Raw genomic sequence first — 24,787 nt, 5'->3', positions numbered from 1 at the left:
GGCCCTTAGCTTCACTAATGGCACTTTTCCACTGCAAGTACCGGCTCCGCTCTACTCGTCCCTGCTTGGCCCGGTTTGCTTTTCCACTGCTGGTACCGCATGGTACGGTGTTGGAACGGTTCGGTACGGTACGGTATGGTTTGCTTTTCCACTAAAGTAGTACTAAAGTTAAGTGGGTGGGATAACAACGGGGTGGGTGGGATTCTCTGACCAATCAGTGGCTAGTAGTGACTGCATGCAAAGGATTGTGGGATATGGTACCGGGTATGTTCCTCTTGGAACCACAATCGAGGTGGTACTGTTTTTGAGAGCCGTACCGTTCGGTTCCATGCAGTGGAAAAGCACCGCCGTACCGTACCAAACCGTTCCTACACCGTACCATGCGGTACCAGCAGTGGAAAAGCGCCATTAGTTCCAGACCATATACTATACGGATTGGGAAAAACAAACACAATCCCAGCAAGCAGTGAGTACTTTAATATTAATTTAGCCATTTGCATGATTTATTGGTAGTGTAAAGGCCGTAGATTATTTTTAGGGCTTTCATTTGCCATTGGGACTGTGCACAGATCAGCGGCCAAAGGTGCATCCTGATTGAAGTGAATCACCTTGCTGGATGCTGAGATTTATATGTATTTACTTCTACTGGCATTAATAAACTTTTTAAAAACCTGTTAAATACTGTAAGTGTTGCTGTTCTATTTCATAAAAGCCATTTTAAAATGATTAATTTTCAGATTCCTGAAAGTATGCCCCCAAACCCCCCACATTCCTTTGGGGGAACAGGATGTGGGGAAAGGGTCCTTGCTGCAAGACAGGTTTTCATTGCTTCTAGACAGAAATGGGCAGTTAACCCCTTGTAGTGCAGCAAATTATTTATAAATAGACCCCATAATTTGTGTCAAGGTTATTTCATCTTTGACAATTTTTTCTCATTTGTGAACAATCAATTCACTTTTTTTGATTGGGTAATGTAAGTACACAGGAATGATTGGATTCTTAAAGTGAATATTTATATATACTTAAAGTGCTACTAAACCCACAACAGTAAAATCAGTCTGTATGTGCAGTAAAGCATGCTTGTTTTACTCACTATGGAACCCTAAGAGGATAATCCTCCGCATTCTGTGGCGCCGCCCCCCCTATCTACATGTAGGGCGCTGGACGCATGGATTTCAATGGGTTTTTTTTTGTTTTTGAAGCACGTGATTAGAGTCAGAGGCTCTAATAGGCTTCAAAAAAGGGTGGGCTCGGGGCGCAGTGCACTGCGCCCTGAGCCCACCCAGTTGTGTGACAATAGTGAATGAATATTCACTATTGTCACACAGATTCTCCTCCTGGCCAATCAGGAAGTGGGTCCTGAGACCCTTTTTCCCGATTAGCCAAAAGGAGAAGCCATGCTTTTGGAAGGATTTTTTTTCCCCTGCTGTACCAAATTGGATAATGTTTTGCTGGGTTTTTTTCACCTTCCTCTGGATCAACTGCGGGTATAGGATTGTGTATATGGGCTTGTATGGCTGGGTTTTCATTACTGGTTTTTTTTTTTCTTGTTTTTTATTGGTTGAGCCAGATGGACTTGTGTCTTTTTTCAACCTGACTAACTACAGTCAGGTCCATAAATATTGGGACATCAACACAATTCTAATCTTTTTGGCTCTATACATGACCACAATGGATTTGAAATGAAACAAACAAGATGGGCTTTAACTGCAGACTTTCAGCTTTAATTTGAGGGTATTTACATCCAAATCAGGTGAACGGTGTAGGAATTACAACAGTTTGTATATGTGCCTCTAATTTTTTAAGGGACCAAAAGTAATGGCACAGATTAACAATCATAAATCAAACTTTCACTTTTTAATACTTGGTTGCAAATCCTTTGCAGTCAATTACAGCCTGAAGTCTAGAAAGCATAGACATCACCAGACACTGGGTTTCATCCCTGGTGATGCTCTGCCAGGCCTCTACTGCAACTGTCTTCAGTTCCTGCTTGTTCTTGGGACATTTTCCCTTCAGTTTTGTCTTCAGCAAGTGAAATGCATGCTCAATCAGATTCAGGTCAGGTGATTGACTTGGCCATTGCATAACATTCTGCTTCTTTCCCTTAAAAAACTCTTTGGTTGCTTTCGCAGTATGCTTCGGGTCATTGTCCATCTGCACTGTGAAGCGGCGTCCAATGAGTTCTGAAGCATTTGGCTGAATATGAGCAGATAATATTGCCCGAAACAGTTCAGAATTCATCCTGCTGCTTTTGTCAGCCGTCACATCATCAATAAATACAAGAGGACCAGTTCCATTGGCAGCCATACATGCCCATGCCATGATACTACCACCACCATGCTTCACTGATGAGGTGGTATGCTTTGGATCATGAGAAGTTCCTTTCCTTCTCCATACTCTTCTCTTCCCATCACTCTGGTAAAAGTTGATCTTGGTCTCATCTGTCCATAGGATTTTGTTCCAGAACTGTGAAGGCTTTTTTAGATTTTGTTTGGCAAACTCTAATCTGGCCTTCCTGTTTTTGAGGTTCACCAATGGATTACATCTTGTGGTGAACCCTCTGTATTCACTCTGGTGACGTCTTCTCTTGATTGTTGACTTTGACACACATACACCTACCTCCTGGAGAGTGTTCTTGATCTGGCCAACTGTTGTGAAGGGTGTTTTCTTCACCAGGGAAATAATTCTTTGGTCATCCACCACAGTTGTTTTCCGTGGTCTTCTGGGTCTTTTGGTGTTGCTGAGCTCACCGGAGCGTTCTTTCTTTTCTTTTTTTTTTTAAATTGTATTTTTTATTGAAAATAGAAACAGATACAATTAACAAACAAGGGATGGACCACCCCATAAACAGAACATTGCAAAGCAATACATAGCAATCCCAGTAGGTGTAAGCATATAAAAGAGAAAAAATACGCCAGAGCATGCAACAGACTGTAAGAATAATTAGCATACAGGGAGGAATAGGAAACTAATCAATATTGTATAAAGGTACAATCATGTCAAATCAGAAACATGAAGGTCCCAATCTGCCCAAATAGTATTGAAGGGAGAAACTTCATCATGTACCGTAGCCATCAGGAATTCCATTCTCCGTATCTCCATCACCAAGCGCTGAAAAAGAACCACGTCAGGAGGTCCCATCTGGCGCCAGCACAACGGGATTGCTCTCCTGGCCACAACTAGGAGGTAGGAGATCAAGCGCCTGGTGGGTTTGGAAACCCAGGGGAAGGGAAGGGAAGGCCCAAGAGATAATGAAGAGGGTCATCGTTCTTTCTTTTTAAGGATGTTCCAAACAGTTGATTTGGCTACACCTAATGTTTTTTCTATCTCTCTGATGGGTTTGTTTTGTTTTTTCAGCCTAATGATGGCTTGCTTCACTGATAGTGACAGCTCTTTGGATCTCATATTGAGAGTTGACATCAACAGATTCCAAATGCAAATAGCACACTTTAAATGAACCCTGGACCTCTTATCTGCTCCTTGTAAATGGGATAATGAGGGAATAACACACACCTGGCCATGGAACAGCTGAGCAGCCAATTGTCCCATTACTTTTGGTTTCTTAAAAAGTGGAAGGCACATATACAAACTTTTGTAATTCCTACACCTTTCACCTGCTTTGGATGTATGTATATAATACGCTCAAATTAAAGCTGAAAGTCTGCAGTTAAAGCACGTCTTGTTTGTTTCATTTCAAATCCATTGTGGTGGTGTATAGAGCCAAAAAGATTAGAATTGTGTTATTGTCCCAATATTTATGGACCTGACTGTATGTATAATGAAATGACCTATATCTATAGCAAGGAAATTATTCAACTTTGGTCAAAGCTGCACAGTTTTTAAGGTTATTCTTCAGGCACCCTTATCTGTTTAGGCAGTTTTATGGTAAAGGTGAACTATGCCTTTAAATCAGTAGTATCCCGCTTTTTTCCACTTTCAACTACAGGTAAGCCAATAATAAGGCTTACCTGTAGGTACAATTAATATCTCCTAAACCGGCACGGTTTAGGAGATATTTGCACTGCATGCAGCTGCTCACGCGAGCGGCGCGTGCGCTCTGAAGGTCCGACGGATCTTAAGCTTTCCTTGCCGGGAGCTTGCCGGAAAATGCACGGGAGTGACGTCATCGCGGCTCCGGCCAATCACAGCGCTGGAGCCGCCGAACCCGGAAGAGACGCCGAGGGATCATGTCAGCTCCCACAGCGGTGTCCGGGGGTCCGTGTCGGGGCTTCGTTCTAAGGTAAGTAATTCATAATGAGTTAGTATGCGATGCATACTAGCTCATTATGCCTTTGTCTTGCAGGGGTTTTTTTTTTAGGTTTACAACCGCTTTAAGACACTTTGATAAATGAAATCCTGTGTGTTATCATTTATTTTACTCTAGCAGTGTTCTGAACACTTTTCATGTGTTTACCAATTTTATTTCTGTGTACAGATGGCAGCACTACAGAGTCCTTTCTATGGAGACAAAATGAACTTGTTTTCTCTGTGTCAGAAGATAGAACAGTGTGAATATCCTCCCCTACCCACAGAACACTACTCAGAAAAAGTAAGTAGACACACTATCTGCCAGACTCTCCAAACGTAGAAGACCACTGATGAATTGCTATATGTCCATGGCAGGCCTTTAAGTGAATGTTCCACTTAATTGTTGGCTACCCATGAATAGCACGGTGTGCATTGTACAATGCAAACAAAAATAGTGGAGTTTACAGAATGAATATGTACATGATGTGTATGTAGTGCTGCCGCTCTTTCCATATTTCACGCTCCTGTGATGTCAGCTCAGTAATTGCCTGCTGGCTCTAGGAATTAGTGTAAGTTGACAGATGTGTTTCCTGTCTGTACAATTACTGTCTGTCCACCTCCCTCTGGCAGTGCTAAAGAGCACATGTAAGTACAGTGATACAGCTGAGGGTGCGAAGGAGTGTTTAAGGCTCCGAAGCACCAGCTCAGGCAAAGCCGAGCTCCAGATGGTGTGCATGCACTATTAGCACAGCGCCAGAGTGAAAGTGCGTGGGGCGAGCCCTTTGGCTCTGGTTTAGCTGTCTGTACATGCTGCTTCTGCCAGGAAAAGTAGCATGTCTTCTTTTTTCGAAGAGATTTGGTTCGGCATGAAATAATCTCTATCAAAAAAAAAAAAACAAAAGAACGGCACATATATTAAAAGCAGAGGCCAGGCCTGAGCTGACCCCTTTCTACCTGCTGATCCTTGGCCTTCATTTATATTCTAAGTTGTGCTTTATCCGGCAAGTGTGCTCTCCGGGGGGTGCTGTTCATGGATCCACTGTGAATCATAAAATATAATTCTTCCTTAAATTGTTCCTCGGTGTGTCATGCTCCAGCTTTAAAATATACAGTAAACTGTTAACTGTCACATTATGTCCTTATTTTTGTGAATTTTAGCCTGCCTATATAAAAATGGCTGTAGCTAACTGTGCCATTTAAAATGATGAAATAAGATTTTTTTTTGTGTTATTGTATATAGTTATCTTCCCTCTTAAGGTGTATCTCTGCAGAGCTTTAACCACTTTAGCCCCATAGGATTTGGCTACTCAATGACCAGGCCCTATTTTGCGAATCAGCACTGCGTGACTTTAACGGACAATTGGGCGTTCGTGCAGCACTGTACCCAAATAAAACAAAAGAAAACAGAGCTTTCTTTTGGTGGTATTTGATCACCTGTGCAATTTTTACTTTTTGCGCTACAAGCAAAAAAAGAGGGTAAATTTTGAAAAAATAACAATATTTTTCACATTTTTTTATATGAAATTACCCCCCCCCCCCCAAAAAAAAATGTAAAAATCAAATTTTTTTAACATTTTAGGCCAATTTGTTTTCTGCTGCATATGTTTGGTAAAAAAAAAATCGCAAAAAGCGTATTTTGATTGGTTTGCGCAAAAGTTAATGCGTTTACTAAGGGAAAGATTTTTGTTGTTTTTTTTTTTAACGAGTAATGGCGGCGATCTGCGATTTTTTGGGCGGGACTGCGACATTGCGGTGGACAGATCGGACCTTGACTGACATTTTTGACACTTTTGAGGTTACCAGTGACATTACTACAGTAATCAGTGCTATATATATGCACTGTTACTGCAAAATGACACTGGCAGGGAAGGGGTTAACTTTATTGGGGAAGGAGGGGTTAGGTGTGTCCCTAGTAACGTGCTTCTAACTGTGATTGGACATGGTTACTAGTCTAGGAACAGTGATCAACGGTCCTACATAGTAGAACCGTATGATCACTATTCATACACAGGGGAGAATGACAGGCGGCTTTGTTTACATTAGCCGCCTGCCTTTCTCCCTTCACGGCGGACGATCGCGAGTGACCGGCGGACATCGGGTCCACCGGTCACACGCACGGACTTCCCAGGGAACGAGCCGGGGCAGGCGCGCGCCTCCGCGGGCGCGCGCTTGCCCGCTATTGGCTCACAAGCAAGTGACAGGCTAGTGACGTACCCATACGTCACTTTCCCTGGCCGGGGCTGACCGCCGCAGTATATGTACTTGCGGCGGTCGGCAACCAGTTAAAGAGATTGTAAACCCACTTTAAAGACTTTTACCTATAGGTAAGCCTATATTAAGGCTTGCCTATAGGTGCTATAAATATCTCCTAAACATGCACTGTTTAGGAGATATTTACATTGCATGCAGCCGATGATGTCATCGGCGCATGCGCTCTGAAGGAACGGCCACCCGTGCGTGGATGCTGCGTGCATGCACGGGAGTGATGTAATTGCGCCTCCCGATCCAGGAAGCAGGATGGCCGAATATGTTGGCCATCCTGTCGCCACTGCGGGGGCTTAGTTTTTAGGTAAGTACTTCATAATGAGCTAGTATGTGATGCATACTAGCTCATTATGCCTTTGTCTTTACAGGTTTTTTTTTCAGAGAGTTTACTTCCTCTTTAAAGAGGTTGAAAACCCTCTCTTGGAACTTGTACCTATAGGTAGGCCTTTAACCACTTCTGGACCGGAAGGATTTTCCCCCTTAATGACCAGGCCATATTTTGCGATTCAGCACTTCGTCATTTTAAGGGACAATTGCGCGGTCGTGCGACGCTGTACCCAAATAAAATGTATGTTCTTTTTTTCCCCCCACAAATAAAGCTTTCTTTTGGTGGTATTTGATCACCCCTGCGATTTTTATTTTTTGCGCTATAAACAAAAAAAGAGCGACAATTCTGAAAAAAGAAACAATATTTTTCACATTCTGCTATAAAACATTCCCAATAAAAAAATTGTAAAAATCTAATTTTTTTCATCCTTTCAGGCCAATTTGTATTCTGCTACATATTTTTGGTAAAAAAAAATCTCAATAAGCGTATTTGAATGGTTTGTGCAAAAGTTATTGCGTCTACAAACTAGGGGAAAGATTTATGTCATTTTTATTTATTTTTTTACTAGTAGCCATTTTTTGCGGGACTGCGACATTGCGGCGGACAGATTGGACCCTTAAGCTGGATACACACTATCCAACTTTTGTGGTTAGACTTCCTTCAGATTTACCTTTTCTATGTAGTGCAAGGGCCTGCCTGATTGCATACAAATTGAAAGTGTTTAGGTTTGACCTCATATTATATGGTTTTGGTAAGTCTAAAGGAAAAAGTCTTCAGATAATCTTATAGTGTGTATGGCCCATTAACTGACATTTTTGACACTTGGGGGGACCAGTGACATTACTACATAACATTCCCAAAAAAATTAAAAATCAAAATTTTTTAACATTTTATTTAGGCCAATTTGTTTTCTGCCCTATATTTTTGGTGAAAGAAAAATATCGCAATAAGCGTATTTTGATTGGTTTGCGCAAAAGTTATTGCGTCTACTAACTACGGAAAATATGTCATTTTTATTTATTTATTTATTTTACTAGTAATGGCGGCAATCTACAATTTTTTGCGGGACTGCGACTTTGCGGCGGACAGATCGGACCCCTAATTTACATTTTTGACACTTTTGGGGGGACCAGTGACATTACTACAGTAATCAATGCTATAAATAAACACTGTTACTGTAATAATGACACTGGCAGGGAAGGGGTTAACACTGTGGGTGATCAAGGGGTTAAATGTGAGTCTAGGGGAGTGATTCTAACTGTGGGGGGGGCGTGGCTTGTGAAATGATCACAGAAACCTGTGATCCTACATAGCAGGATCACAGGCACTATGTGATCATCCCAGAGAGAAGAACGGTCAGCTGTGTTTACAACAGCCGACCGTCGTTCTCCCTCACCGGGGAACGATCACGGGTGTCAGGCGGCAATCTGAGCCGCCTCCCCCCTGCATCGAAGTCCCCGCTGCCAAGTGGGGGCGGCGCGCGCTCGCCCCCTAGCTGCAGGCACGCGTCCGATGTAGGTCTACGTCGGTTCGTGCATGAGAGCCGCACTGCCACAGTAAAAAGGCGGCGGCCGGTCAGGAACCGGGTAAAGTGTATCTAGTTGGAGGGGCGGAGCAGTACCGAGTATCATTTTTAACCACTTGCCGACCGCTGCAAGTAGATATACTGCGGCGGTCAGCCCCTCACAGGCAAAGTGACGTATATATACGTCACTAGCCTGTGAGGCTCTGGGGAGCGAGCGCGCGTCGCCGGAGGCGCGCTCCCACTCCCGGGCGGTCACGGACCCCCCCGCGCGTGTGACCGGCGGACCCGATGTCCGCCGGTCATTCAGCGATCGTGGGTGCAGAGGGAGAAAGGCAGGCGGCTGATGTAAACAAGCCGCCTGTCATTCTCCCCTGTGTAGAAACACTGATCATACAGTTCTACTATGTAGAACCATTGATCACTGTTCCTACAGCTCAAGCCACAGCCAATCACAGTTAGAATCACGCCCCTAGGGACACACACAGCCCCTCCCTCTCAAATAAAGTTAACCCCTTCACCACCAGTGTATTTTTACAGTAACAGTGCATATGTATAGCACTGATTACTGCAGTAATGTCACTGGTAACCCCAAAAGTGTCAAAAATGTCAGTCAAGGGTCCGATCTGTCCGCCCCAATGTCGCAGTACCGCAAAAAAAAATCGCAGATCATTACGCGTTAAAAAAAAAACAACAAAAATGACAAAAATCTTTCCCTTTGTTAGTAAACGCAATAACTTTTGCGCAAACCAATCAAAATACGCTTTTTGCGATTTTTTTTTATCAAACATATGTAGCATAAAACAAATTGGCCGAAAATGTTAAAAAAAATTGATTTTTACATTTTTTTGGGGGGGAATTTCATATACAAAAATGTGAAAAATATTGTTATTTTTGCAAAATTGACGCTCTTTTTTTGTTTATAGCGCATGATCAAAAAATCGCACAGGTGATCAAATACCACCAAAAGAAAGCTCTGTTTGTGAGAAAAAAAGGACGTCAAATTCGTTTAGGTACAGCGTCGCACGACCGCGCAATTGTCCGTTAAAATCACGCAGTGAAAAATCGCAAAAAAAACCCTGGTCAGGAAGGGGGTAAAATCTTCCGGGGCTTAAGTGGTTAAATATTATGCCTGGGGGGTCTCTTTAGCTGCCTGTAAAGTGGTGCATCTGTAAGATGTATAGAGCCTGCTGCAGCAATACTGACATTTCTAAAAGAAAAATTAAACTTGCTCGCAGCTGTATTGTATTGCTGGCTCCCAGCATTACAGAAAAAGAAATGTGTTTTTTTTTTTTTTTTTTTTTTTTTTAAATGTACCTGTCAAAAAGGTGCAGAAAAATTGGGCCTTGGGTGTTGGTGAAGTCTAAAAAATGGAACCTGTTTTATTATTGTTTTTATTTTTTGGGGGGGATTTTTTATAACTTTTTATTATAGAGTGTAGGATGAAAATATGGTGCTTGGGTACAAAATTTTGGGCTTGGTACACTATAAACCGTTTTATTATAGTTTTTATTTTTTTTAAAGAAAGCCATAAAAAAAAATGTAAAAAAGGGAACCACTACTGACGCAGAGGAGAAATGCCTGCAATGCAGAATGGAGGAACAGCAATTATGCCCTAAATATTTTTAGTGCTGCTGCGGAAAAAAAAAGAAGAAAGAAATCACTGCTGATGCAGAAAGAGGAATACCCGCGATGAAGAAGGGGGGATAGCAATTACTGTTGTAAAAGTGGAAATACACTTTAAAGTGAACAACTTTTCATCTTGTTTACTATATGGACCATTTTTGTATATACTTATGTTCCCCTGAATCCCTTTTCCCAAGCTTAAAAAAACTCAGCAATAAAAAAACTTTACCCTTTTAGCGGGCCACCCTTTACACTGCAAAGCTTAACTGCTCTTTTTACTATTATTCCTGGCTTCCCTAGGAACCATCTCTCTCCTCTGTCCAACATCCTGAAATGTGGACAGGTTCCCCGCAACCTCATGCACAATGCAGGACTGCTGGTCCTGCATTGTGCAGGATAATGACAGAGAACTGCGACCATTTGGGCAACAAAAAAAGCATCTTCGGGGGATAGTTCCTACCAGCACAGAGGAAGTCTGCAGGGTCAAGGAATAAGGCAAATGTTGGTCATTGGAAACAAAAGAAAATAGGAAAGACCTATAAGTAGTTCAAAAAGTGTGAAGAGGGAATAGGGCAGCCAGCGGTTTCTCCTTGAAAAAAACGTTATTAATCAGCATATAGAAAAATTGGAAAAAATATAATCACGGTTGATAGGCTATAGACAATAATTAAAAGTTGTCAATACATGTCATACATAAGGCATGCCCAGGTGTACAGTCACATTCAGAACCAAGCACACCATAATACCATATAAATCCAGGGTACCAACTATGCCAGCTCAAGTGTTGAGGGACAGAGTGTGAAAATTCGCTATTGTTACACGGATCCTCGTCCTAGCCAATGAGGATGCAGGTTTTGAGACCCGTTTCCCGATTGGCCGAAAGGAGAAGCCATGCCATTGGGCATGGAGGAGGAGGGGGGAGACGTAGAAGATGGGGAAGAAGCCGAAGCCGCCTTGCTGCTGCATCCAGGCAGGGTCTCATGTCTCCCCTGTCCTGTCTCCTCTGTCCTGTCCCCCCCCTCTCCTGTCTCGCTGTGGTCTGGGGGGGGGGGGTATGGTGTGCATCCTGGTGTGGTCCAGGCGGGGGTATGGTGCAGTCCCTCTGCCGCCCTCCCCGGCCCATGGAGCACCAGCCGCCACTGGTTTGTGCATGTAAACACATGCAAGTCCTTCCAGGAGGGTGTTGGCAGCTGTCTCTTTCTTGTATGTTTTGGTGATGAGCTTGCCATCATCTATGCTTATCAAGAGGTCCAGAAAAGAAATTTGGTGGCTGTTGTATGTGAAAGTTACAGTGAATCGATATTCCTATTATTAGAATTTAATACACTCATGGAAGTTTCCATGAGTCTCTGGGGTCCCTTTCCACAGTGGTAACACATCATTAATTTACCTTAGCCCTAATTGGGTATGGCTAAGGTACAGTTCAGAGCAATAGACTATCTCCTCCTACCACCAACCGAGTTGGAGGCATGCATAGGCGGTTGCACACAGGGCTCCCATAGAAATGCCGCGTATCTTTTCATACTGAAAATAGCTGTACCATAGGGTGAACTTAAACCACTCCAATAGAAACTCGTTGTGTGCTCCCATAGATGGGAAGTTGCAGTCCAAGAAATGCGCTGTGGCAGCCAGGCCTCAGGTGTTAGGTATAGATGTATAAAGTGATTCTACATCTATCCCCACCAGGATGACATTTGGCAGAACCTCCACTGAGGAGATCCTGGCCAGCACATCCCTGGTGTCTTGGACATAGGAAAGCAACCCCACGACCATCGCTTTTAAAAGGGCATCGAGGTATATTCCAATACGCTCAAGTGGGCCTTGTATATTGCCAAGATAATCGCCTACCTGGGGGGATTTTGCAGAGATGTATGTGTCTTTGGGATCACATAAATAGTTAGTGTGTTGTACACAGTGACCCTTAAGTATTCATGTTCTTTCTTAGAGATAAGATTTGCCTCATAGGTTAGTAAGAGCTTATAGTTTAGTTCATAGAAACATAGAATGTGTCAGCAGATAAGAACCATTTGGCCCATCTAGTCTGCCCAATATATCTGAATCCTATGAATAGTCCCTGGCCCTATCTTATATGAAGGATAGCCTTATGCCTATCCCATGCATGCTTAAACTCCTTCACTGTATTTGCAGCTACCACTTCTGCAGGAAGGTTATTCCATGCATCCACTACTCTCTCAGTAAAGTAATACTTCCTCATATTACTTTTAAACCTTTGCCCCTCTAATTTAAAACTGTGTCCTCTTGTGGTAGTTTTTCTTCTTTTAAATATGCTCTCCTCCTTTACCGAGTTGATTCCCTTTATGTATTTAAAAGTTTCTATCATATCCCCTCTGTCTCTTCTTTCTTCCAAGCTATACATGTTAAGGTCCTTTAACCTTTCCTGGTAAGTTTTTTCCTGCAATCCATGTACTAGTTTAGTGGCTCTTCTCTGAACTCTCTCTAGAGTATCTATATCCTTCTGGAGATATGGCCTCCAGTACTGCGCACAATACTCCAAGTGAGGTCTCACCAGTGTTCTGTACAGCGGCATAAGCACTTCTCTCTTTTTACTGCTTATACCTCTCCCTATACATCCAAGCATTCTGTTGGCATTTCGTGCTGCTCTATTACATTGTCTTCCCACCTTTAAGTCTTCTGAAATAATTACTCCTAAATCCCTTTCCTCAGATACTGAGGTCAGGACTGTGTCAAATATTCTATATTCTGCCCTTGGGTTTTTACGCCCCAGGTGCATTATCTTGCACTTATCCACATTAAATTTCAGTTGCCAGAGTTCTGACCATTCTTCTAGTTTTCCTAAATCCTTTTCCATTTGGCATTTCCCTCCAGGAACATCAACCCTGTTACATATCTTTGTGTCATCAGCAAAAAGACAAACCTTACCATCGAGGCCTTTTGCAATATCACTTATGAAGATATTAAACAAAATTGGTCCCAGTACAGTTCCTTCACTGGGGTTGGGAGGGGGTTGATTCTTATTTTTATATATGCAGATCGACCATTTAACTGGCTCTTTATTTCTTTCTCATAATGTTCTTCTGATAGTAGGACAACATTTTGCACCCCTTATAACTTTTTTTGATGAACAAGTTGGGTGCTTCCGGCAGGGCTTGGCGTTCTTCTGAATCAATGTTATCACTACTCTGAATTTTCCAATTCCGGTGGGCAAGGTCTACATGAACTAAGTCTGAGAATACTCCAAGCCACCTGTTCTTAATTGGTGGCATTTTTGTTGACCGAATCAACAGATTTGCTTCTTTTCTCAAGGGATCTTGTTGTGAGGTTGTGGGGATATCGTTGTCTTCTTCCTTATCATTCCAGGAGGTGAGGGCATCAAGTGCAGCCTGATCCTGGGAATGTGGTTGTGGTTCTCCCGTAAATTCCGGATAAGATCTGTAGTGAATTTTTCTTAAACATACTTTTCCCAGGAACAAGCTTATATCTTTCTACACCGTAAGTTCACTCACTGAGTTTGTGGGGGGAGAAGGACATCTCAGCAATCTGATAAGTCTTTCATGTAGCCCAAAGTCAGAGAGGTTGATGATGGTATTGCGACTTGTGTTTTGCCCAAAATTTTTGTCATTATTCATCATCCCCTGGGCAAAACAAGCAGTTAACCCTTACAATGCAAAGCTAAAGCCAAAACCACCACTACCATCGCTTCACCCTTATAGCTGAGATCCTCCATATAACCTTTTAATTTAATTGAGAAGAAATACTTTTAAGATTACCATTGTTATCCAAAACTTTGCAAACTGTGTTGTGCAACAACGCAGAAGCTCCATATACTTATATACTGCTAGCATTAATTATAATCTATATAATTTGGCATACATTAATGTTTTTTTAGTCCTTTTTTACTGACTTGGATTATGGAGCTTCTCTTCTGGTTCTACAGATGTAATGATCATGATAAAGATCATTGACTGGGGAGTGAATTCTCTGGCCTTGGAGGGCCCCTTCACACCTTTGTTATGTTTCATGTAATGTGTTGACTTATTGTGCTCTGCCAAATCCTTTTTAGCGTGCCCTTGATATGGGTGCATTTATTTTCTCAGGTTCTTGCATGTTGGGGTGCCACTGAAAATGAATAGCAGTGAACCCCAATGTGGTTGAATGTCTCCGTTCAACATCTGCAGTTCCAGTTGTGTTTTATAAGACAGAACCCCATTCTGCAGTAATTGACAGGGTTATTGAGTGTCAACAAAACCTGTCCACCTAAACTGCAGCTTACTATTCATCTTTTGGTTTCCTTCTGCCATGGATGACTCCGAGACGTGAATCGATATCTCAATCAATTTTCAGGCTACAACTATCATGCAGCTCACTCAACAATGTTTGTCCTGTAACATACATCAACGACCCAAGGAAATACTGTTTCTGAGCTTCTTTTTTTTTTTTTCAGCTCACCACAAATACTTGCAATTGATCATGTTTGGATGTTGTTTTTTTTTTTTCTCCGTCATCCCCCTACATCCCCTTGAGAGCACAAAGCAGAGCACGATGTGTTACTGATCAGCTCATTCATTCCCCTGGGCCCTGATCCTGTGCAACCTCATAAAGATCCTGACTAAAGCAGCTTCTGTAGTCCTGCCTCACTCCAGCAGCAATTTTGTTCTCATGCACACTGTTTTCTGTTCATTATATGTGATAAAATATTAAATGCTTCCAGTGTTGCAAACCAGGTTAGAACCGAGAAAATTGCTCCTTTAGCTGTACAGCCATTGATTTGCTATTATTGGGCAACTATCCTGAGCCAGCCAATTAAATAATGAAACAGTAGTGATCTTGAGGGAGTAAAATATAATGGTGACATTTCCCCCTCCCCCATTGACTTCTATAAAGATTAATTTTAATAAACTATATATAAAAATGTTTTACCTATAAGTAATGCATGAAATACAGAATGCAATATTACCTTGCTTGGTAAAGAGAATGTAATAAGTAAAAGCTTTGGACAGATTTGTATTATGCATGCAGAGACAAGTAATGTTTAATAGTAATGTTTAAGCCTGTGTGGCCCCTTCCAAACCTTACTATTGCGTTTTTACTGCACGTATGTTAACCTGCAGTGCATTAAGACAGCCTATTTATTATAAACGACTGCCAATGTACCCCAACACAACAGAAAACCAGACCGGAAGCAAGTCTTAACCACTTAAAGCGGAGTTCCACCCTGGATTTTTTTTTTTTTTTTTAAATACCCCCGGGACAGTCAGGGCTAGTACATTCCACAATGGCTAGCCTCTGATCTGTCCCAGGTTGCACTTACCTGTTAGGACAAATACTTACCTTGAAAACGTCTTGTCCAGCGCTGCCATCTCAGATGTGGGCAGCTTGAAGCCAGCGAGATCCCCTTCGGCGTCTTCTTCCGCCTTCTTCGGTCCCACTATGCCCTGCGCCGGCCCCGCCGTCACTTCCGGGTCGCGCGCGTCATCCCTCCACAGCTTCTGGGCATGCCCAGAAGCTGTTTAGAAGGGGATGACGCGCGCGACCCGGAACTGACGTCAGGGCCGGTGCAGGCGCAATGATTCCTGGGTGCGATGACGTTCAGCTCCCAGGAATCATTGCAGAGCCAGAAAGTGACGACAGGCCGCGGCCGAGGAAGGAGGAAGTAAGGTAAGTATATTTTCTTCGCTACGAGGTAAGTTAAAAAAAAAAAAAAAAATGCGATTATCCATTTCTTTTTCAGGTGACCCGGAGCGAGAAGATGGAGGTAAGTATTAAATTAGGGTGGAACTCCACTTTAAGATTTCACCCCCTTCCTGACCAGGGGGTATTTTGCCATTCGGCACTGCGTGACTTTAACGGACAATTGCGCGGTCGTGCGACGCCGTACCCAAACGAAAATTACGTCCTTTTTTTCCCACAAATAGAGCTTTCTTTTGGTGGTATTTGATCACCTGTGCGATTTTTACTTTTTGCGCTATAAACAAAAAAAGAGCGTCAATTTTGCAAAAATAACAATATTTTTCACATTTTTTATATGAAATTCCCCCCCCAAAAAAAATGTAAAAATCAAAATTTTTTAACATTTTCGGCCAATTTGTTTTATGCTACATATGTTTGGTAAAAAAAAAAATCGCAAAAAGCGTATTTTGATTGGTTTGCGCAAAAGTTATTGCGTTTACTAACAAAGGGAAAGATTTTTGTAATTTTTTGTTGTTGTTTTTTTTAACGCGTAATGGCCGCGATCTGCGTTTTTTTTTTGCGGGACTGCGACATTGCGGCGGACAGATCAGACCCTTGACTGACATTTTTTACACTTTTTGGGTTACCAATGACATTTCTACAGTAATCAGTGCTATAAATATGCACTGTTACTGTAAAATTACACTGGCAGTGAAGGGGTTCATTTTTTTTTTCAGAGGGAGGGGTTATGTGTGTCCCTAGGGGCGTGATTCTAACTGTGATTGGCTGTGGCTTGAGATGTATGAGCAGTGATCAACGGTTCTACATAGTAGAACCGTATGATCATCATTCATACACCGGGGAGAATGACAGGCAGGCAGGTTTACACTAGCCGCCTGCCGTTCTCCCTCTCCACCGACGATCGTGAGTGACCGGCGGACGATATAATAAAATATTTACAAAAATGTGAGGGGTATACTCACTTTTGTGAGATACTGTATATACATTTACATAAACCTCTATCTATAGAAATAACCCTAGTACTTCTAGATCCCTACAATCCAATTCTCACGCACAATACTCTATATCCAAAATTTAACAAAGCCTATACTACTTTAATCTTAAACTCAGGCAAAGATTCTGGATGTGTTCAATCTTTCCGGCCTATATACCTAATACAGACTGTATTGAAACCCACATACATATTTTATTCACTCTCCACCAGCTAGTATTCCTTCATAACAAGCATTCCACTTTAGACAGCCAAACTGCGTCGCATGGTACAAATTAAACAACATTCTTCTTCTCTCCCCCCTTAATGCTCTCGTGTCTCAATGCCAATACGGCCTTTGATGAAATAGAATGGTCCCTCCTGAACCACATCCCGTCTACCAGGGCATTTAGTCACACTTTCTCCACTTACATGCAATGCCTTTACCACAACCCCATACAAAACTGGTTAACAGACAACTCTCTTCTGTGATACTAAGGTCTCAAAGCAGCAGGCGAAGGCTGTCCTCTCTCCCTCACTCTTTTAATCTTGCACTGTACCCCCTACCTCGATTCTTAGAACTTCTGAATCTCAAACAACTTTCCAGGGCACAACTATAGGCCACAAAACCATCAACTTCAACGGAAAACCCGATTTTATATATTTCCTATCCAGGATCTTATATCTCTACTATACTGACGCTTATTAAATTATTTGACTTTCTAGCTACACAATAAATTTTGACAAATCAATCAAATGCACTTCATCTAAAAAATTGCCTTAAGCCTCCTTAGAGTAATCTTTATCCCTTTATTTTGTGTAACCATTTGCCTACCTTCGGCGTCTTACACACGTCCATAAATCCCCCTCTTCTATACACAGGGCGTCTCCTGCACATCCTGCAGTTTCTTATCTTCCCTGCTCGCTCCTGTGGGATTCTGTTTGTGCAATTTTACCGCGATTTGTCGGGCAACAATTGCGCCAAAATCAAACCGTGTTCAGGTTGCATTGGAAGTGACCAGGATTGCAAGGCGTCCCGCGATTTGTGCCAAATCGGGGTCACAGGCAGAATCGTGGGGATCCCACCCAAGATCCAGGATGCCTAGATGTAAATGGAGCCTTAATTAACCCGGACATGCTCTTATTTTACTAATTAACCCATTCATTTCAACATGTATAAGCACTATTTAACAATTTAATCTCCTGTTCTATGTTTCTATTTTAAATTATTTGCTGGACAAAATATTATAAAGCACATAAATATTTTGTTATCTTTAAAGTGTAACTAAAGGCAAAACTTTTTTTTTTTAGTTTTGGGTGGAGTAGAGAGGGATTGGAAACCCCGTCAGTTTTTTTTTTTTTTGCCGTTATGTTCCTCCGGTTAAGGAGATTCACGCTCCCTATTCATTCTGTTTACTATTATCATTGAAAATGAAAGTAAAAGAAAATTCCAAATTTTGGGTTGTCCCAAAAAAGTAATAGTGGGGAAATCTTCCAATGGGGACATTTGTTCTGGTTACTTGGGGGTCCCCAAGAAATTCTCTTAATTTGCAGCGGTTTCCTCTCACTTCCTGTTTGGCTATGGGAGAGGAAGTGAAGGGAAATCTCCACAATGCGACACTGACAGGGGTTATAACTAGGGAATAGACCGATTATTGAGAGGGCCGATATGCACTTTCCCCGATATATCGGTATGGGCCCCGGAACTGGCCGATATTGCTGTTATTTTTGTAACGTCATTCTGCCTTCTTAGGCCACCTCACTCGCCTTGGACAGCCTCGTCTGGAGTCGGGACTAGTCTCATGGGAGTGTATCACAGCCATACACCCACCCACAGCAGCCCGGTGCCAGCCAACCACCCACATTCACAGGCCCTGTACCAGTCAGCCACAGGCACTGTACCAGCGAGCCAGCCACCCACAGGCCCTGTACCAGCCAGCCACAGGCACTGTACCAGCCAGCCAGCTACCCACAGGCCCTGTACCAGCCACCCACCCCTCACGGTGCCAGCCAGCCAGCCACCCACCACAGGGTGCCAGACAGCCAGCTACCCATTACAGGGTGCCAGACAGCCAGCCACCCACAGGCCCAGTACCTGCCAGCCACCCACAGCCCCTATGCCAGCCACTCACCTACCACAGGGTGCAAGTCAGACACCCACCACAGGGTGCCAGCCACCCATCACAGGGTGCCAGCCAGCCAGCCACACACCACAGGGTGCCAGCAAGCCATTCATTAAGCATGAAACAAAAATAATGTTCAGTACCAGATTTAAAAATTGTCTTTATTTTTCAAAACTTTAAATGTACAAAATATCGGCCCATATCGGAACGATACCGATACGTTGTGACCAAAATATCAGTATTGGCCCTGAAAAAACCATATCGGTCTATCCCTAGTTATAACCCTCCCTTACTCTATCCAAAATGAAAAAAAAATGTTTTTTGTCCAGTTTTACTTTAAGGATTTGCTGTTAAAAATATGCAGCTTAGGGTATATCTGTTATATTTTAAACCAGTAAGAACTTTAACTTACTGATGCATTATGAGAAACATGAAATGTATGCAAGAAAAATAAAAAACGTTATTTCTTTTGTAAATAACCTAAATATGCTTTGTACCAAAAATGTAATTTTAATGTTTCAGTAAAAAGAACAAGCAGCAGAATAAAAATGTTTGTTTTCCCCACAGTAATGGTATTCAACATTTTTACTGATCAAACTTGAAAAAAATATTTTTTTTTCAGATTTTTACTCTTTTATTTCCCCCTTAAAATGCAAATAAATAAAAAAAAAAAAAAAATCTCAGAGGACTTTAGAATCGCAAGAAAGCCCCGTTTGTCCCCCAAAAATAATATATGTATCAATTCTTTATCATAAGTATTTACAAAGTTATAGACACATAAACAGACACATAGCAGAAATGTGAAGATATGGTCTGCTCCATAGGGGGTAAACAGGTGTGAGAGCCGAAGTGGGTAAAGATAAAATATTCTATCTTGGAACATCAATACCTAAAAATCCTCATCATTTATTTAAGACCAATATCTCTTCCTTGCTGCTCTCAGTTAAAGCTACTATTGCTATATGGATACATTTCAACATCTCCTTTATGGATAGAAACATTCTGACTTCAAATACACTGCTTTGAAAAAGTATTCACACCCCTTGAAATGTTCCACATTTTCATGTCATTGTCATGTTACAACCAAAAATGTAAATGTATTTTATTGGGATTTTATGTTCTAGACCAACACAAAGTGGCACATAAGTTTGCAGTGGAAGGAAAATTATAAATATTTAAAAAGTGTGGTGAGCATTTGTATTCAGTCCCCCTTTACTCTGATACCCCTAACTAAAATCTAGTGAAACAAATTGCCTTCATAATTCACCTAATTAGTAAATAGAGTTCACCTGTGTGTAATTTATTCCCAGTATAAATACAGCTGTTCTGTGAAGCCCCCAGAGGTTTGTTAGAGAACCATAGTGAACAAACCGCATCATGAAGGCCAGGGAACACACCAGACAGGTCAGGGATAAAGTTGTGGAGAAGTTTAAAGAAGGTTATAAAAAAATATCCCAAGCTTTGACCACCTCATGGAGCACTGTTTAATCCATCATCCGAAAATGGAAAGTATATGGCACAACTGCAAACCTACCGAGACATGGCGAGCATTAATCAGAGAAGCGGCCAAAAGGCCCAACTTTGGAGGAGCTGTAGAAATCCACAGCTCAGGTCTTTACAAATCTGGACTTTATGGAAGAGTGGCAAGAAGAAAGCCATTGTTGAAAGAAAGCCATTAGAAGTCCTGTTTGCAGTTTGTTAGAAGCCATGTGGGGGACACAGCAAACATGTAGAAGAAGGTGCTCTGGTCATTTGAGACCAAAATTGAACTTTTTGGCCCAAAAGCAAAACGCTATGTGTGGAGGAAATTTAACACTGCACATAACCCTGAACACACTGTGAAACATGGTGGTGGCAGCATCATGTTGTGGGGATGCTTTTCTTCAGCAGGAACAGGGAAGCTGGTCAGAGTTGATGGGAAGATGGATGGAGCCAAATACAGGGCAATCCTAGAGGAAAATCTGTTAGAGTCTGCAAAAGACTTGAGACTGGGGTTCACCTTCCAGCAGGACAGCGACCCTAAACATACAGCCATCGCTACAATGGAATGGTTCAGATCAAGCATATTCATGTGTTAGAATGTTCCAGTCAAAGTCCAGACCTAAATCCAATTGAGAATCTGTGGCAAGATTTGAAAATTGCTGTTCATAGACGCTCTCCATCCAATCTGACAGAGCTTGAGCTATTTTGCAAAGAAGAATGGGAAACATTTCACTCTCTAGATGTGCAAAGCTGGAAGAGAGATACCCCAAAAGACTTGCAGCTGTAATTGCAGCGGTGGTTCTACAAAGTATTGACTTGGGAGGCTGAGTAATAAATAAATCCCACGAGCAACCAGACTGAAGTAAATTGCTGCAAGCACTCCACCAACTCATAAGTGCATTTACAATATATCCAAAAAATGCTGCGCAATTAATGAAACAACCAAAGAGAATATATAAATAAATAAATTATGTGTATCATACGACTGTGTATATCCAAAAGTGACAAAAATATGAATACCATAAACAGTGGATTATAAAATGAATGGACAAAATAAATACATAAAATATAAATAGATCAAAAATGTGCAAAAATCCAAGATGTGCAAATAAATCACAATATATATATATATATAGAGAGAGAGAGAGAGAGAGAGAGAGAGTGTTCAGAAGTCCATACTGTGCAATAAAGTCCCGATATATGAAGTGTTATCACTAAAATAAATTCTTCAAAAGTGCTAATAGTGCTGTAAACATGCAGATGTGAAGTCATGCTAAAGTGACGAAGTGCTTCAAAGGTGCCACAGTGAAGATCTCTCCCAAAAGAACTGTGCACCCCCTGTGAGTGGGCGCTCACCTTAATGCATGTGACCTAGCAATTAAGCTCAGTCAAGAAGCGCTTAATGCCTCCCTGGGCTGGAAATAGGACCTGTTCGATCCCCCCAGGAGGGGATCCTCTATGGAGTATCTCTCCCTCTGGTGCAAAGTTGGTACCATATAAAGGAAGAAAGCTAGATAGTGCTGAAATATTTTAAAATGTATTGAATAAAAAACAACAATGTACTACTCACATTTAGAAGGTGCACCAATCTATATTGGAAAACGATGAGCAGATAAATATTGTGGTGGTGTGGTGAGAAACACACAGCCTTGAGTAAGCTGCATAAGCCGCCAGGCGCTCTCTCGGTCAGTGCAGCGATCCATCCATCCTTGCCCCTCCCCTACGCGTGACGACACAGGGACCTCGTGTCTTCATCAGGGGGATATGACTTGGGGGTGGGGGGGGGCTGAATACAAATGCACGCCACACTTTTCAGATATTTATTTGTAAAAAAAATTGAAAACTATTGATCATTTTCCATCCACCTCACAATTATATGCCACTTTGTGTGGGTCTATCACATAAAATCCCAATAAAATACATTTATGTTTTTGGTTGTAACATGACAAAATGTGGAAAATTTCAAGGGGTATGAATACTTTTTCAAGGCACTGTATATCTACAGGATGTTCCAAACATTATTTTGGGGCAGCAGGAAAGCAGCAATAGGCTTACGTACATTGTAACAACTTCCTAGTAATAGGAGACTTCATTTTCCTGATTTCAAATTGTATACCTTGGTATCCATAACTTTATATATTTACAGTGGGTACGGAAAGTATTCAGACCCCCTTAAATTTTTCACTCTTTGTTATATTGCAGCCATTTGCTAAAATCATTTAAGTTCATTCTTCTTCCTCATGAATGTACACATAGCACCCCATACTGACAGAAAAACACAGAATTGTTGACATTGTTGCAGATTTATTAAAAAAGAAAAACTGAAATATCACATGGTCCTAAGTATTCAGACCCTTTGCTGTGACACTCATATATTTAACTCAGGTGCTTTCCATTTCTTCTGATCATCCTTGAGATGGTTCTACACCTTCATTTGAGTCCAGCTGTGTTTGATTATACTGATTGGACTTGATTAGGAAAGCCACACGTGTCTATATAAGACCTTCCAGATAACAATGCATGTCAGAGCAAATGAGAATCATGAGGTCAAAGGAACTGCCTGAAGAGCTCAGAGACAGAATTGTGGCAAGGCACAGATCTGGCCAAGGTTACAAAAAGATTTCTGCTGCACTTAAGGTTCCTAAGAGCACAGTGGCCTCCATAATCCTCAAATGGAAGACGTTTGGGACAACCAGAACCCTTCCTAGAGCTGGCCATCCGGCCAAACTGAGCTATCGGGGGAGAAGAGCCTTCGTGAGAGAGGTAAAGTAGAACTCAAAGATCACTGTGGCTGAGATCCAGAGATGCAGTCAGGAGATGGGAGAAAGTTGTAGAAAGTCAACCATCACTGCAGCCCTCCACTAGTCGGGGCTTTATGGCAGAGTGGCCCGACGGAAGCCTCTCCTCAGTGTAAGACACATGAAAGCCCGCATGGAGTTTGCTAAAAAAACACCTGAAGGACTCCAAGATGGTGAGAAATAAGATTCTCTGGTCTGATGAGACCAAAATAGAACTTTTTGGCCTTAATTCTAAGCAGTATGTGTGGAGAAAACCAGGCACTGCTCATCACCTGTCCAATACAGTCCCAACAGTGAAGCATGGTGGTGGCAGCATCATGCTGTGGGGGTGTTTTTCAGCTGCAGGGACAGGACGACTGGTTGCAATCGAGGGAAAGATGAATGCGGCCAAGTACAGGGATATCCTGGACAAAAACCTTCTCCAGAGTGCTCTGGACCTCAGACTGGGCCGAAGGTTTACCTTCCAACAAGACAATGACCCTAAGCACGCAGCTAAAATAACGAAGGAGTGGCTTCACAACAACTCCGTGACTGTTCTTGAATGGCCCAGCCAGAGCCCTGACTTAAACCCAATTGAGCATCTCTGGAGAGACCTAAAAATGGCTGTCCACCAACGTTTACCATCCAACCTGACAGAACTGGAGAGGATCTGCAAGGAGGAATGGCTGAGGATCCCCAAATCCAGGTGTGAAAGACTTGTTGCATCTTTCCCAAAAAGACTCCTGGCTGTATTAGATCAAAAGGGGGCTTCTATTAAATACTGAGCAAAGGGTCTGAATACTTAGGACCATGTGATATTTCAGTTTTTCTTTTTTAATAAATCTGCAACAATGTCAACAATTCTGTGTTTTTCTGTCAGTATGGGGTGCTATGTGTATATTCATGAGGAAGAAGAATGAACTTAAATGATTTTAGCAAATGGCTGCAATATAACAAAGAGTGAAAAATTTAAGGGGGTCTGAATACTTTCCGTACCCACTGTATATATACAATATATAGTATAAGGGATTTGATTCATGGCATCTCATTATACATGGTTACAGAGCTTGACCAAAATATCACAATTCATAATAATTTGCTAGAAGTTCTTCGTATTCATAAAGAGCTTCTGGCCATTGAGATAACTCTGAGGCTACGTTCATATGTTAGCGTAGCGGACCGCGGGCAGAATCACCGCGATTCTGCCCGCGATCCGAAAATCATTGCAAATCGCGGGACGCCTGTGCGTTGCCGTTGATTTGCAATGGCGCCCCAAACGCTGTGCGATGTTGCTGCGATTTCCACCTGCCTGCGCGATGTTACCGCGATTCGGCAGGCGGAAATCATGGCAACATCGCACAGCGTTTGGGGTGCCATTGCAAATCAATGGCAAAGCACAGGCGTCCTGCGATTTGCAATGATTTCCGGATCGTGGGCAGAATTGCGGTGATTCTGCCCGCGGTCCGCTACGCTAACATGTGAACGTAGCCTGAAGCCTTTTGTGAATACTACATGGATTGTATGCCACAAAATTCACACCCACACCCAAGTACTGAATAGCCACGCATCTCTTTTTCTCCCCTCGTGGAATAACTCGAATCTCCCAGAGTCCACAGGATTCCATACTCCTAATCTATGGCATCCCAAGTATCTTTACGATTAAAATTTTCTAGTCAATATCAATACCAATTACTTCCAATGCAACAACAGTAAAATTGCCGTATTTATCCAACAATCCATTCCCTTTTCTAAAAGCCAAATCCCCCTTATCGTTGT

General features: G+C 42.1%; 1 protein-coding gene across 3 annotated transcripts in view; it reads left to right on the top strand.

The window, feature by feature from the left end:
* NEK6 (NIMA related kinase 6) overlaps positions 1-24,787 on the top strand; it is a 404,599-nt gene that overhangs the window by 362,610 nt on the left and 17,202 nt on the right. For all 3 annotated transcript variants that reach the window (XM_082263334.1, XM_082263332.1, XM_082263333.1), the window contains one exon: positions 4,436-4,549. In XM_082263334.1, coding sequence (XP_082119460.1) covers positions 4,436-4,549 — 114 coding nt within the window. The remainder of the gene's footprint in view (positions 1-4,435; positions 4,550-24,787) is intronic.

The sequence above is a fragment of the Pelophylax lessonae genome, assembly GCF_965119305.1.
Source record: "Pelophylax lessonae genome assembly, chromosome: 7".
Classification (NCBI taxonomy): domain Eukaryota; kingdom Metazoa; phylum Chordata; class Amphibia; order Anura; family Ranidae; genus Pelophylax; species Pelophylax lessonae.
Note: the sequence above shows the minus strand (reverse complement) of the source record. Positions and strands in the feature narration are given on the sequence as shown.